General features: G+C 38.6%; 1 protein-coding gene across 1 annotated transcript in view; it reads left to right on the top strand.

The window, feature by feature from the left end:
• The first annotated feature begins 407 nt into the window (after positions 1–407).
• LOC140166571 (4-trimethylaminobutyraldehyde dehydrogenase-like) overlaps positions 408–13,780 on the top strand; it is a 30,294-nt gene continuing 16,921 nt past the window's right edge. The window contains exons 1-2 of the mRNA XM_072190067.1: positions 408–639; positions 13,177–13,322. Of these exons, the coding sequence (XP_072046168.1) occupies positions 483–639; positions 13,177–13,322 (303 nt within the window). The 5' untranslated portion in view covers positions 408–482. The remainder of the gene's footprint in view (positions 640–13,176; positions 13,323–13,780) is intronic.

Genomic DNA, 13,780 nt, shown 5'->3' with positions numbered 1-13,780 from the left:
GTATATAAATATTACTCTTATAAAATTACCAATAATCAAATCAGTAACATTTTAGTTTTATAAAAATCTTATTATTAGAGCACAGGTAGTTATGATTCCCCTAAATTATTTATTGGAATATACCCACGTGTGGACTCTCCGTGACCTTACCAAAGGAAAGGTCATTCGGGTTTTTTTTGTAAGAAAAAGTTCACTAACAAAATATCTAATTTTTCTTCCAAAAAAATAATTTTTGCATATTTTTGCCAAATCATATAATTGTAAAGACATTTAAACACCGTTAAACTTAATAATTTGGAAATATCTTTGGATATATGGATATTTGAAGTAAAATAGGTAAAAAATTCAGTGTTACTAGAAGAGAACAGTGTCAGTCAGCTCAGGGAATCAGCTGTCTTGCAGTGTAGTGTTGTGAGAAGCTTACAGTACTAGACATTTTCATGTTTTAGACATCTGTATCACTGAGATTAACAATCAGAGCAATGTTGTCAAGACTCGGTCCTGTTGTGAAGGCATCGGGGATGTCCAGATGCATGAGCACCTTCTTCCAGGAGCCATTGAATTTCATCGGTGGAAAACGAGTTCTTCCAACCAACCGAAACAGCTCCGAAGACTTCAAGGTTCTTGATCCCTCAACAGGTAAATTTAAATGATGATGAATTCCTACAAGCTATGTGTACATCAGAGTAGATCTAGGAGAATGCAAATAGACAACTGAAGAATGTATTCAATCGTCCAAGTATAGCTTCAGAGCAGCAACACCAATAATTTGTGACCCTGTTTTTGTGTAGTTGTTTGTTTTTATTTTGTGTGGCTCACACAAGCAATACGTATGTATTGCTACGTGGTAAAGCGAGTCTATCTCGTAACTGTGAAATAATGGTCGTTTTTTACTCTGTTCAAAACGTGACATGTACACCAAATACAGCCCCCGAAATGGTCTACTTTTAGCGGGACTTGTGCATATTAATAGACGCATCAACATCTCAGACAGTACGCGTGCATTATTTTGTACGATTTCACTCTCAACAAGTAAGACAAAGATGCATAAAACCTATAATAATTAGTCATAATTAAAAATGCGATCCCCAACCCTTTGCATACCTTTGGATGAATTTGTAGCAGTTTCCATGTCGAAGAATGCCCGCCGGTACTTGCCCGGTAGTACGAGGAACCCATACCGTACTTAGGGTAGCGTCAATAACGAAAATGTATACCGATAAATGACACGTCTGTTTTGCCCGGTTTTTTTAAGTTTGCCTTGCGAACTAACTTGCCCGGTACAAACATAGATGGCCAAATTGCTTCAGGCCCATTACCCCAAGACAGAGAAACACAAGGAAGCACATCAACCAAACAATTTTTTGCCACACTCTCAGCCTATATCCAGGCTGGACACATCACACTACCGTGTGATGTGTCCAGTTCGTCGCCGAACTTGCATATATAACATGGAGAGCTTAGCATAACGGCCTGCCTATTTACGCTTCCTGAAAACACTCTTGCACATAACATACAAAACCACAAATTCACTAACTTCAACTTGCACTACCGACACCATGAAAAATATTTTAATTATTACCGATCCTTCAGAATACTTGCAAATATTGGCAGTTTCATAAAATCCTGCTGCTGAAAATCGTAAATTCCACAATCTTCTGTCAGATCCAGGTCAGTAATCACAGGTGGGCGAATCTACCAGCGTGACAAGACCAGAGATAATAAAGGATGAGAGGCCACGCCGTACAACTAGCTAGCCTGATTGGCAAGCGCGTCGCTGGCCAGATCTTCTACGGTCGTGTATGATGAGTAGAGACCATAGAGCCCTATATAGGGCTCTGTGGAAGAAACAGTTCCTAATTTTGAAGCCATGGATAATATATTCATTTATACGAGAACCATATTTTTGTACCAATCACAGAACAGAATTTCACTTACTCACAGCTGTCAATCATTCTAGTGAAACGTAAGCTCCGCCTAGTATCAAGGTCTTCTTCTGCGCACTGGTTGTGCACATTAACTAGCCTCCAGCACAAATCCTGTGCACACGATCAGGTGTTACGCCTGGTTTACACAACAGGAACTGCGATGCATCCTAAACTGGATCGCTTTCCGTGTATTCGCATTGCATGGTGGGCATTTTGCGTAGCTCCACGATCACAACAGTTTAAGATCAACACAGGTCAATCCATATAAAAATTAACATGGACACAAAATTGACATAGCTTATGTAATTCAAATAATAAAATAATAAAATGTAATATTATCATGATAGATGCACGCTTTTATTAAAACTTGAAAAGATTATTAAGTCCAATAATTTGTTTGTGTTAGTTTGCACGAGTCACAAAATGGCGACCCATCACGCATTTTCTGCATGTGCCGACATTAGTAACTCATAGTGACTGTCCTCAAACTAGCGCCAGTGTGTCTCAGGCCTGATAATCTAACCCCAGGTAATTTTATGCAGAAAGTTTTCTTGCGAACAGCTGCAGGTGACAATTAAACAATGAACACAGCTTGTTTATGTACATGCGTGGGGAGGCTTGTACGCCAGCTGACGTGTTTTGGACATGTTCCGCGTAAAAAAGTGTCGTTTTCTTCATGAAAAATACCAGCGATGACCAGTTTTTTGTGGGATATTTGATTTACAGGTATGTCGGTTCGTCAAAGGGTAGAAATGATAGCTGTACAATTTGTATAACATACAGTTTAACATAGGCCTAAACATTTATGGGCACAAATCGACCTTCCGTATTATGCACAAGTATGTGGAAGTGGCAGGCATACTCTCAGCCATTGGATACGGTCGAGATTTATTTGCAAGCATTAATGAAATCATAGATAATCATAATTTTGATCATCTATGATGAAATACACATTGATTTTAATAAAATGTAATGTATTATCAATTATAGCAAACTAAAGGCTTCAGCAAAGCAATCATAATATTTATGCAAAAACAGAAAAGCTGGATTGTGAATTACCCCAAAAAGCTGGAAGTGAAGTACTTTGTAGCCAATGTAAACAAGCTGGTGTGAATTACGCCAATCGCTGAAAGCGGAAACTATATTTAAGCATAAGCAAAAAGCGGATTGTGAAATTACCTCAAATAGCTGAAAGTGAGATACTTTGGAAGCAAAAGCAAAAGCAAAATTTATTAGCTGAAGCCTTCAGCATTATTAATTAGAAGATTTAATATTTGATGCAATTGGCTGGATCCCGTGAGAGATTCTCGAGCTTGCAGGAGAAGTTCCTAGAAAAAAATTTTTAAATTGAAAGGATATTTTTAATTATTATATTATTAAATTCTTTCATTTTCGTACTGTAAATAACATAATATTACATGTACATATATAATTATTTTGACATAATTTAATATATAAGTCAAATTTATCACTCCCATCATGTTCTTGGTATGAACATGCCGGGATTGCCCGGGAACATGCTAAACCCCCCCCCCCTTTTCTTTTCATATTATTCTTTAATTATTCCCATTCTTCTGTACCCCGTGGATATGCAAAATTTTGTGGGTGACTGTTGAAATAGCCTAAGGCATTAGCCATCTGCTGCCGCATGATCAACAGTCCCCTTGGGTTGGGATGGGTGCAGTCAAACTGGAAAATGGGCCCGTGCTCGTCGGCCATGTTCAAACTTGGGTGGAGAACGTTGTTGTAACGAATGATATGTGCATTGCCGCCCAACTTCTCCCTGCACATCTTGTGTGCCCATTTATTCAAGTTTTTTCGTGCAACGACCCCTGCCCCTTTTGATCTTTCCATTGAGTAACCCAAACGAAACAAAATATCGGACCATATAATCCTAGTGTAAGGAAGGAGCTCCCTAATGGCCAACAAATTTTCTTCAATCATGGCCCTGATTTCCCCAATGGAAGCGAAAAAAATATCATTAGTCCCTATGTGTATAATGATTGTTGATGGGAAGGCTAGCTTGTTAATAAGAACACAAATTCTGTCTTTGAGATCAAAAAACTTTCCACCAGGTTTACCACGCCAAATACACAAGCCTCCACCATGCAACTGAGCTTTTGTTCTCCCCGCCCTGTTCACAATGCTATCCCCGACTATCCAAGTACATGCACGTCGGTCTGTAATGGGAGAGAACAAAAATGTTAGTAAATTCGAACTGGCAATGAGGCTAGCGCCCCTACTCCTTAAAGTTAAAATACATTAATACTGCTTCCAATCGTTGAGAGAGCTTCTCTTCCATTATCCGCAAGTGAATTACCTGAAATAAACAATTTTGTTTCAACGTTAGGTCCTTAAATACATTTACTCTACATGTATAATTTCAATCGAATCTTAGATGATTGACGACATATGCTGCTCCTTTCTATTGAGAGATTTTCTCGTTCAAACAAGTGATATATACCTGAAATGAAATTGATAAAATTAAAACAAAAGCTTGAGAAATTTTCTCATCACGATCAGGTGAAGTACTTAATTTGCAATTGTTATTGATTTTCAAAGGAAGATCCTAGTTGCATTCACTAAGGCTTGTGGTCTAATATATGATTGAAAAGCTCCTGATTTCCATCTACCCATTTCTTTTATCTGTTCATCTGAAGCCCGCCCAATGATGCTGCCGTAGCTGCCCCAATTCTAAAGCTATGGGCAGTAAAATGACTAGGTGACAGTCCTACGAGTTTAATGGCCTTTTTTAGTATACTCACAAACTGATATGACTGCCCAATGCATAAAAAGGGGGCCTTGGCGGTTAGGCCTTATCCTTAAAAATTCTTTCACCGCTTTTACTGGGCACATTTGACTTAAGGATGAACTTTCAATTTTCACTCTTGATGACGCTCCCTTTGGTCTGTCTTTGACACTCTAATTCTTAATTCTAGAATTTCCTGTGACTTTGAAATAGAAACATCCTCTGCAGCTAAAATTCTTGATGTGTCGCCAGTTTTCTTTATGGCTGTAAATTCCCCAATTCTTAAGAGCCCAAAGAAGGCTACAAGAAATGCCGACCTGAACAAAAGAACTTCATATTGCGATTTGCAAATGCACGGTAACTTTCTGATCAAATCTTCCAGTAAAACTGGAGTAATTGGAAGCCTTGAATCGCACCGAGGGTCCAATCTCCTACACCCCTCTTTCAACTTTTTTTATAATGAAGCTATTTGTTGGGTCTGGCCAACCATTAATTTTGTGGACAAAAGCCAAGGCCGAAATTTATGCATTGATGACGGAGCTTTTCCTTCTAAAGATAAAAATGCAATGAATTTGACTATGTGATTTTGGGGAGCTGGCCAATTTTGACACAACCCATACTGATCCCTAAATTTTAAAAACATCTCTACACTTGCGCTATATAATGACCACGTTGCTGCTGCCATTGAAGCTTTCAACAATCTCTGGCTTTCGTTAGCTAGATCTTCCAGAGAAATTGGGGCACTACTCTGCCTTCTGTTTCTGCTTCCGGTGCCAATTTCCGAAACCGATCGACCTGGAATCGGGAAAGGGCATCAGCAATTTCATTTTCACTACCTGGTATATGATTAGCTGAAAATGCAATATTCAACTTAAGACACTGCAGAATGAAAAAAACGCATAAGATAAATTATTTACGAGCATTTCGAAGTTTGTTTGTTGATAATTGCAACAACTGATTGATTATCACACCTGAGCAAAATTCTCTTCCCTATTAACTGGTCACCCCATAAAACTATCGCTACCACAATCGGGAAGAACTCAAACCAAGCAATAGAATGATTCTGAACTTGCACAGGCCACTTGCCTTGAAACCACTGGCCTTTAAAAATCCTAATTGTGCGCTTGCATCTGTGAAAAGCTGCAATGCTTCTTCACTTGACCACATCTGATCAGGGATTATAGTGGTTCCATTGAAGTGTTCTAAAAATAGAATCCACATTTGTAGGTCTTTTTTCGCTCCTTCAGATAACAGAATTTTTTGAGACTTTTTCTTCCCACAAGTAAGGTCTATTAATCTGCGCAAAAAGGTACCGCTTTACACACAAATGAAAGTGATCCGATTACGGATTGCAAATCTTTCAAGGAAACTGTTGATGAATTCAATGTCTTGCGCACTTTAACTAAGATACTCTCTAATTTGTCCTGAGGAATTGAAATGACTTGCTTCACTGAATTAATTTCTAGACCCAAATAAGTCATTCTTGTTTCCGGGCCTACAGATTTTTCTGGGGCCAAAGGCACACCCAGATTTTCACAAATATCCTCAAAACACTTAACGAGGCGACTACATGACATATGACCTTTGACCTTGACCCCCGTAAAAAAGAAATCGTCCATGTAGTGCGTTACTCTGTCTGTCCCGGCCGCCCTTTTTACACCCCATTCGATGAAGGTTGAAAATCTTTCAAAGAGGGACGGTGAACACGACGCCCCCATTGGCAAAGCTTTATCTACATAATATTTGCCTAAAACCTTCATGCCTAATAATTGGAAATCATCTGGGTGTATTGGCAAAAGCCTGAAGGCTGACTTGATATCTGCTTTTGCCATGAGGGCGCCTTTCCCTACACTAACAACTAACCGTACTGCATCATCGAAAGATGCGTATTTCACTTTACAGAATTCAGGTTCAATTTTTTTTTTTTTTTTTAAATCTTCTGACCGAACCCAATGAAGGCTGATAGTGATGTGATTCCTCTTTTGCGACCTGAGCAACGAAACAAACAAAATGGCCCGCTCTGATTTTTTTTTTTTTTTTTGAACCGGACTGCATCATCGAAAGATGCGTATTTCACTTTAGAGAATTCAGGTTCAATTTTTTTTTTTTTTTTTTTTTTTTTTTTAAATCTTCCGACCGAACCCAATGAAGGCTGATAGTGATGTGATTCCTCTTTTGCGACCTGAGCAACGAAACAAACCAAATGGCCCGCTCTGATTGGCCGAAAAAAACGTGATCCAAACAAAGGTTGCTACATGCCAGCCATCAAAACAAATGTGATGACCTCTACGAGCCACGACCTTTAACACGAGGTCAACATTGGACGCTAGCATTTCTCTGCAGGGATAAATCGGATTCTTCATGATGGGTACATTCAGAATCGTTATTATGAATATTTCTTCCATACTTCAATGGTTCCAACTGGGTTCCAACATCACGATGATAGTCTCCTACACAACCAGATTGCGTCGGTCTGACACTCGTTGATCCTAACAAACCAGTGATAGCCACAAACCGTGATACATGTAGGGCACAGTTTTAGGCCCTCTGCTTTTCTTAATTTACATATCCTTCCAACGTATGTCAAATCTGAAGTTCGGCTGTTTGCAGACGATCTGATCCTCTACAGACCCATAAATTCTTCAAATGACTGTAATACCCTCCAACAAGATATTAACTCGTTTAAAATTTAAAATTAACCAAACCATTTCTAGTTCCAACAAAATACTTGGCCTTCTACGGCGCAACTTCTGGAATTGCACAAGATCAACAACAAAAATTACAGTCTCTAGGGGTGGTAAATGGCTACATGATGCGCACTTCCAACCTTTGCTTTGCTCTCCTTACCTAACCCCTCTTTCTCCCTGCATGCCCTTGTCTTTCTCCCGCATATATACCATACTTGCCCATTTACAGAGACTGTAATATACTTAACTCCATCCCGGAGCCTGTCTACCCTGCTACAGCAAGTTTGCCCTTTTCAATAGAGGAAGTTGAAGAGGCCATCAAGAAGATTAAAAACAAGAGCTATATATGGGTAAAGTCAAAAATAATGGCACCATTTGGTTTTTGATGCCTGCTATGCAAATGAAAAAGACCAGCAAAGAAATTCATCTTTCAAAAAGTGTGTTATGATTTTCTCTTTAACCACAGCAATTTGTAGTGTCATAGCTGTCATGTAAAAAAATAATATGCCCAATTTTCTTCCCCATATGGTCAGGAGTGTTACACTTTAGCGTGACAAGAAAAGAGGTACTTGTTTTTAATCATGCACTGTAAAAATATACAAGTTGCAAAAGTGTTGCATGGGTTTTCATGGCATTTTGTTAAGTGTCTGCTATCATTAAGTACCAAATTCTTTCATATTAGTCGCTTAATAGTCTATTTAGAAACATGTGAAGACTACATGGTGCGAAAAATAAAATATGTTCCAAAAATCACTTCTCGCCAGATTGTGTAGCATTGTAAGGTATTAGGTTGTGATGACAGTAATAATCTATTTCAGTCTGTTAAAAGTAAAAGCAACATTTGGGCCAAACTCGGAAAAAATTAAACTTACATGATATCAAATCCGTTTTCTTTTTAGAGCGGGTTGAAAAGAGAAATTCCATCTCGTCAGGAGTGTTACATCAGAATTCAACTTGATTTTTTTCATACACCAAGTTGGCAATATTCATACATTACTTTTTATTTTATTAGTGCATTGGGATAGGAACTCAAAAACAAGAAAAATATTTGCCATTGCTTGAACATGTTTGCTACAGCTATCTAAATAGTCAATGTCAGGAGTGTTACACAGAATTAATTAATTGGCAATAATTCAAATTTCTGAAGAAATTACCAGTCTGTTGGTGTTCTTTTAGCCCTGAAAATATATTCCTGAAGCCAAACTGCTGCAAAGACCTGATGTAAAGACCTTCATATTCAAGAAATATGTACATAAAAACATGGTTTTCATAGCTCGACCAAAATGTTACACTCCTGACAATCAATTGTAAGTAATATAGGCTCAACAATAAAATTGAACTAATGTAATTCAATTTTTTGCCCTTTTTGAGATAGCCATAGATAGTGTCACCAAAAATTACAAAAACTACTTTAGAAAATGTGATTTGCAAATTTATATATTTGAGGCTATACAGTTACTGTAGCAAAGTGTCAGGAGTGTTACAAAAACATGCAAGCTGGGCTCGAAAAACAAAAATGAACGTAAATCACCTAAATTCTGTGCCTTTTTTGAGAGGGCCACAGATGTTGTCAACAAAAAATTACAAAGACTGTTTTAGAAAATGTAGTTTATAAAATATTTCAGGCCATACAGGTAGTGTACAGTGTCAGGAGTGTTACACAATAGCACTAAAGATAGATCCTTACATCAATTTGAAGAAGAAAGTGATGCTAAAAACTTCAACACAGTTTTTGCACATCATATTGCATGATATAAACTGAAACAGAAAATAATTCAAGATGTTTCTTTTGACAAATAAAAACTTTTGTTCCTGATTTCCACGAATTTTTATGTGTTTAAATGAAAATTTCATTTTTTTTTCCAAAACTTTGTTTCAATGTGAAAAATTCTACATGACTATTTTAGTTTAGTGTCTAAGTAATTAATTAAAACTCAAAGAATTACATATTTGCATAATTTTGTCAAAATATAACAAGGAATGACATGGGTCTTTTGTGTTATATTTCTGAAGATTTTGGACTACTTTTGCCAATAAACCAGTTGAAAAAATATATTTAGTAATATTACTGAAGTAATTTTTTTATTTTTTCTTGAATTTAGATATATTTTGCTTACAATAAGACAACAATTACATTTCTGAACACTGTTTGTAATTTTGACACTTTTGTCACACTTTGGTGCCATTATTTCTGATTATACCCATATAGAAAGTCATGCGAGACATGACACACAAGCCGACCTGTTAATGGGTCAAGTTTGAGCAATTTAGAAATTTGACCTTTGACCCCTAAACTTTGACCTTTGGGGTCATAAATATTTTTAACGTTTATAATGTTGTAAGAATAATTCCTGTTGAATTTGAGCTTGATTGGACCAATTTCAAAATTTGACCTTTGACCCCTATAACTTGACCCTTGGGTCACGGATGGGGTCAACTGCTCTTGCATTGTGCTTAGGATGTCATAACATAAGAAAGATTCCTGGTGAATTTCAGCTTAATCGGAACTTATACATGGATTTTGATTTTTTTAAATTTTTGATTGACCTTTTGACCCCCTTATTGACCTTTGACCTCAATGAAAAAAACCCTTACGTACACCGACAAAATGCATTGTTCCAATTTTAATTTAAAAATTCTTACATGTTTAGTTCTTGAGATAAAAATTCTTGAAGTTATTCAGCTAAAAACAGGAAGTGACCCCTTAATGACCTTTTGACCCCCAAAATAAAAATAACATGCATACATCAGGGAACACTGATTCATGTATGATGGTTATATTATTCTGGTCTGTTTATCTTTTGAGATAAAAATGTTTTGAACATTTTTGATAATTTTGGTTTTGACCCTTAATGACCTTTGACCCCAAAACTGTAGGCATCCTAAAGACCCGTCTAGTAGCAATGCATGTGTGCTAATGGCGACACTCTGCTATGTAATTTGTAAAGACAATGATTTTTTGAATATTATTTACAAGTTTTTCAGACTGTAACCGGAAATGACCCCTTAATGACCTTTGACCCCTTATCAATGAGCACCCTATATACACCGACCATAGACGAGTCATGTGACCAAACCGTGTCATCATCGCATGTTGTTTGTAGAAGATACATTTTGAAGAAAAATCACATTGTTGACCTCTTTATCTAGGTCAAAGGTCACACGTAGTTCAAAGTCATATGACATGTGCGGGCAATGCCAACGGTCCTTCTGACAACGTTTAGTTAAAATACGCCAAACCGTGACTGAGTTATACGTGCACGAATGTGGTCGACAGAAGAAAGAAGAAGAACGCCAAGAAGACAGTACAAGCCAACGTTCGTCGTCGGCTTGTAACAACAAAGCATGTGGTTGGGATAAGATTTCAGCAGAAGTGTTGAAAGCAGGAGGACCCATGTTGAAACAAATGTTGTTGAAGATCATCAACACCGCCTGGGTTGAAGGAAAAATCCCTGAAGACTGGAGTAAAGGTCTAATAACCCCGGTATACAAAGAGGGCGACAAACTGGACCCAGCCAACTACAGAGCTATTACTCGCCTGTCAATCCTGGGAAAAGTATTCTGTAGGATGGTTCTTAACCGAATACAACAGATAACCATCTGAGAGAGGAACAGTGTGGGTTCAGGAGTTCCAGAGGCACCTCAGATGCAGTATTTACAGTACGCCAAATCTATGAAAAGGCTAAAGAAAGACGCATTCCAATACACTGGAACTTTGTAGACTTCAAAGCAGCATTTGACACCATATGGAGGGAGGCCCTTTGGAAATGTCTGCGATCAGTAGGAGTAGACACCAAACTGGTGAACCTCATTGCAAAAATGTATGAGCAAACCAAATGCTCAGTTGTGGTAAATGGAAAGATCACCGATTGGTTTCAATCTATATCTGGAGTTTGTCAAGGACATCCAAAATCTAGGCTCAGGTGTGCAGATGGGTGACATGTGCACTAACAACATCCGATATGCAGATGACACCACACTCATGGATATGGACTTTGAGAACCTGCAAATCTCCACTAATGAATTGGAAAAAGCATGCAGCAGCTGGGGAATGAAAATTAACCCAAAAATGCAAAATCATGTCTGACGATCCAAGAGATATCATGCTGAACCAAATGCCCATTGGCAAAGTAAAAAACTTTGTCTTTCTGGGTAGCAGTGTGCCCTCAGTAGAAGAGGATATTAAACGTCGCACAAAGTTGGCAGTCTGGGCATTTGGTAGATTGAAAAATACCATCTGGTCCAACCATGACATCACCAGATTGCTGAAAGTAGGGATCTACCAGTCCCTCATCCTCCCTATTGCCACCTATGGGTCAGAATCCTGGGCATTACGTGAATCCGATCGTCACAGACTGGATGTCTTTGAAATGCGATGCCTTAGGGCAATGCTTGGAGTTTCCCTACTTGACAAAATCCGCAACAATTCCATCAGACAGAGTCTCAACATCACTAGCTCCATCAATCCTGTTACCTGCCGGTGACGCTTGAAATGGGCTGGGCACATCTTCAGGATGCCTCTACATCGGCTTCCCCACCAAGCCTACACTAATGACTTCAGCAAGAAAAGACCACCAGGTCGCCCACCAACCAGATGGAAGGACCAAATTCAGAGGGACTTGGGAATGACCCCACATGAAGCAAAGACACAAGCAACAGACAGAACTGAATGGAGGAGGCTTACTCGGCAGAGCGCAAAGGGCCACACCGGCCTGCGCATATAAGTCAAGTAAGTCAAGTCAAGTCAACAAAAGAAATTGCTTATAAGAACCTTGTCCATCCAAGACTCTAATACTGTAGTGCCATTTGGGATCCCTACCAGGCCATTCACATCAACAACATTGAAAAAATTCAGAGAAGAGCCGCCAGGTTTGTAACCAGTGACTACAGAAAGACCAGTAGTGTTACAGATATGCTCCTCCATCTCAAATGGGACACCTTTCAGAAACGTCGCACTATACATGTAGCCAGGCTCAATACAGTTTACAAGGAAACTCATTCATTTACTCCATCCAACATTAGTCATCTTTCCTGCAATCAGAGCAACAGACTAGCAACCCGTCAAAACCAACCCTTAAACTACAACACCATCCCGACCGGTAACAAGGACTGCTACCGCTACTCACTATACCCTAGGACAATACCGACTTGGAACTCCCTGCCGCCACACATTAAATCTGCCACTGATCCAAAGGCCTTTAAGTCGCTGCTTCAATCAACAAATTTAATTTAGCAACTGCATGCATGAGGGACTGCATTTTTATAGCCTAGCGGCGGCGGTTGGTGCAGTATTAACAAGACAAGACAAGACAAGACATACAATCTGGTCTGAGACTAATTTTATACACATGCGATGACGTATCAGCTAATCGTAAGCCTTGTTCTTGTCCATTTAGCTGCACTGCTCATGCGTCATGCTGATCAGCGGCAAGCGACATGAAAGTATGAAACCAGCATTAGAGCCGCCATTTTCCCATGTGCATTCTACTTGTGAGGAAAATTACCTTTTGTTGACAATTTATCAAACAAAATTTTTCGATAACGGGTCATACTAGGATTTTTAATGAAGTTACATGTTGTTTTGCTTGATCGCATCACATGATAATTTTAATAGAAATCTACAACCAGAGATTCATCACCTTGTGAAAATGTTAGTAAAGCCTGCAACTGCGAAAATATCTGTACTGTAATTCAGCAAATGAATAAAATGAAGAAGATGTAAACACAGACTGAAAACTTGTAGCCACAGTTTTTCTTTTTTTTCAGCTTTCTTTGCAGAAACTAACTATAACTTGTTTTCATCAAATTCCAGGTCATGTTCTGTGTGAGACATCCAGCTCAGGAGAGAATGATGTAGACAAAGCTGTGGCATCTGCAAAGGAAGCCTTCAAAGAATGGTCTGAAACACCAGCCTTAGTCAGGGCCAGATTACTACAAAAAGCAGCATTGGTTCTCAGGGTAGGCTTGTGCTTTGTTATCATAATACTCAATAATAATAGTCCAATAGTATCCTGAATGATGAAGTCCACAAATTAAAATCTGAAATTAATGTTTTTGAGAAATCCCAAAAGCTATGGTTCAGTGATACAAACTGTGTAGACTAGCTCTCATTCATCTGGGTATGTTGAAATTAAGATTTAATTTTGGTCAACCAGACATACCTATTTTTGATGGAGGAAACAACGTTGCTACTAAAACCTTCAGCTGGGTTGTGATGCAAATGAGCTTGAGTGCCGGACACTTCCGGTATAGATGACAGTCGGCAAGGAATGTCACAGTTTTTCTACACCATTTTGACACCAAGATGTCCGAATTTTAGATCGTGAGGGCAGAGCAACCATCCCTCAACCATGGAGGAGGCGTTCGGGCCAAACTTTTAAACGGCTGAGACAGAATCATAAAGGACATTGTCATCA

The sequence above is a fragment of the Amphiura filiformis genome, chromosome 12, assembly GCF_039555335.1.
Source record: "Amphiura filiformis chromosome 12, Afil_fr2py, whole genome shotgun sequence".
Taxonomy (NCBI): Eukaryota; Metazoa; Echinodermata; class Ophiuroidea; order Amphilepidida; family Amphiuridae; genus Amphiura; species Amphiura filiformis.
The sequence above is the reverse complement of the archived record's forward strand: the minus strand, read 5'-3'. Positions and strand labels throughout refer to the sequence as shown.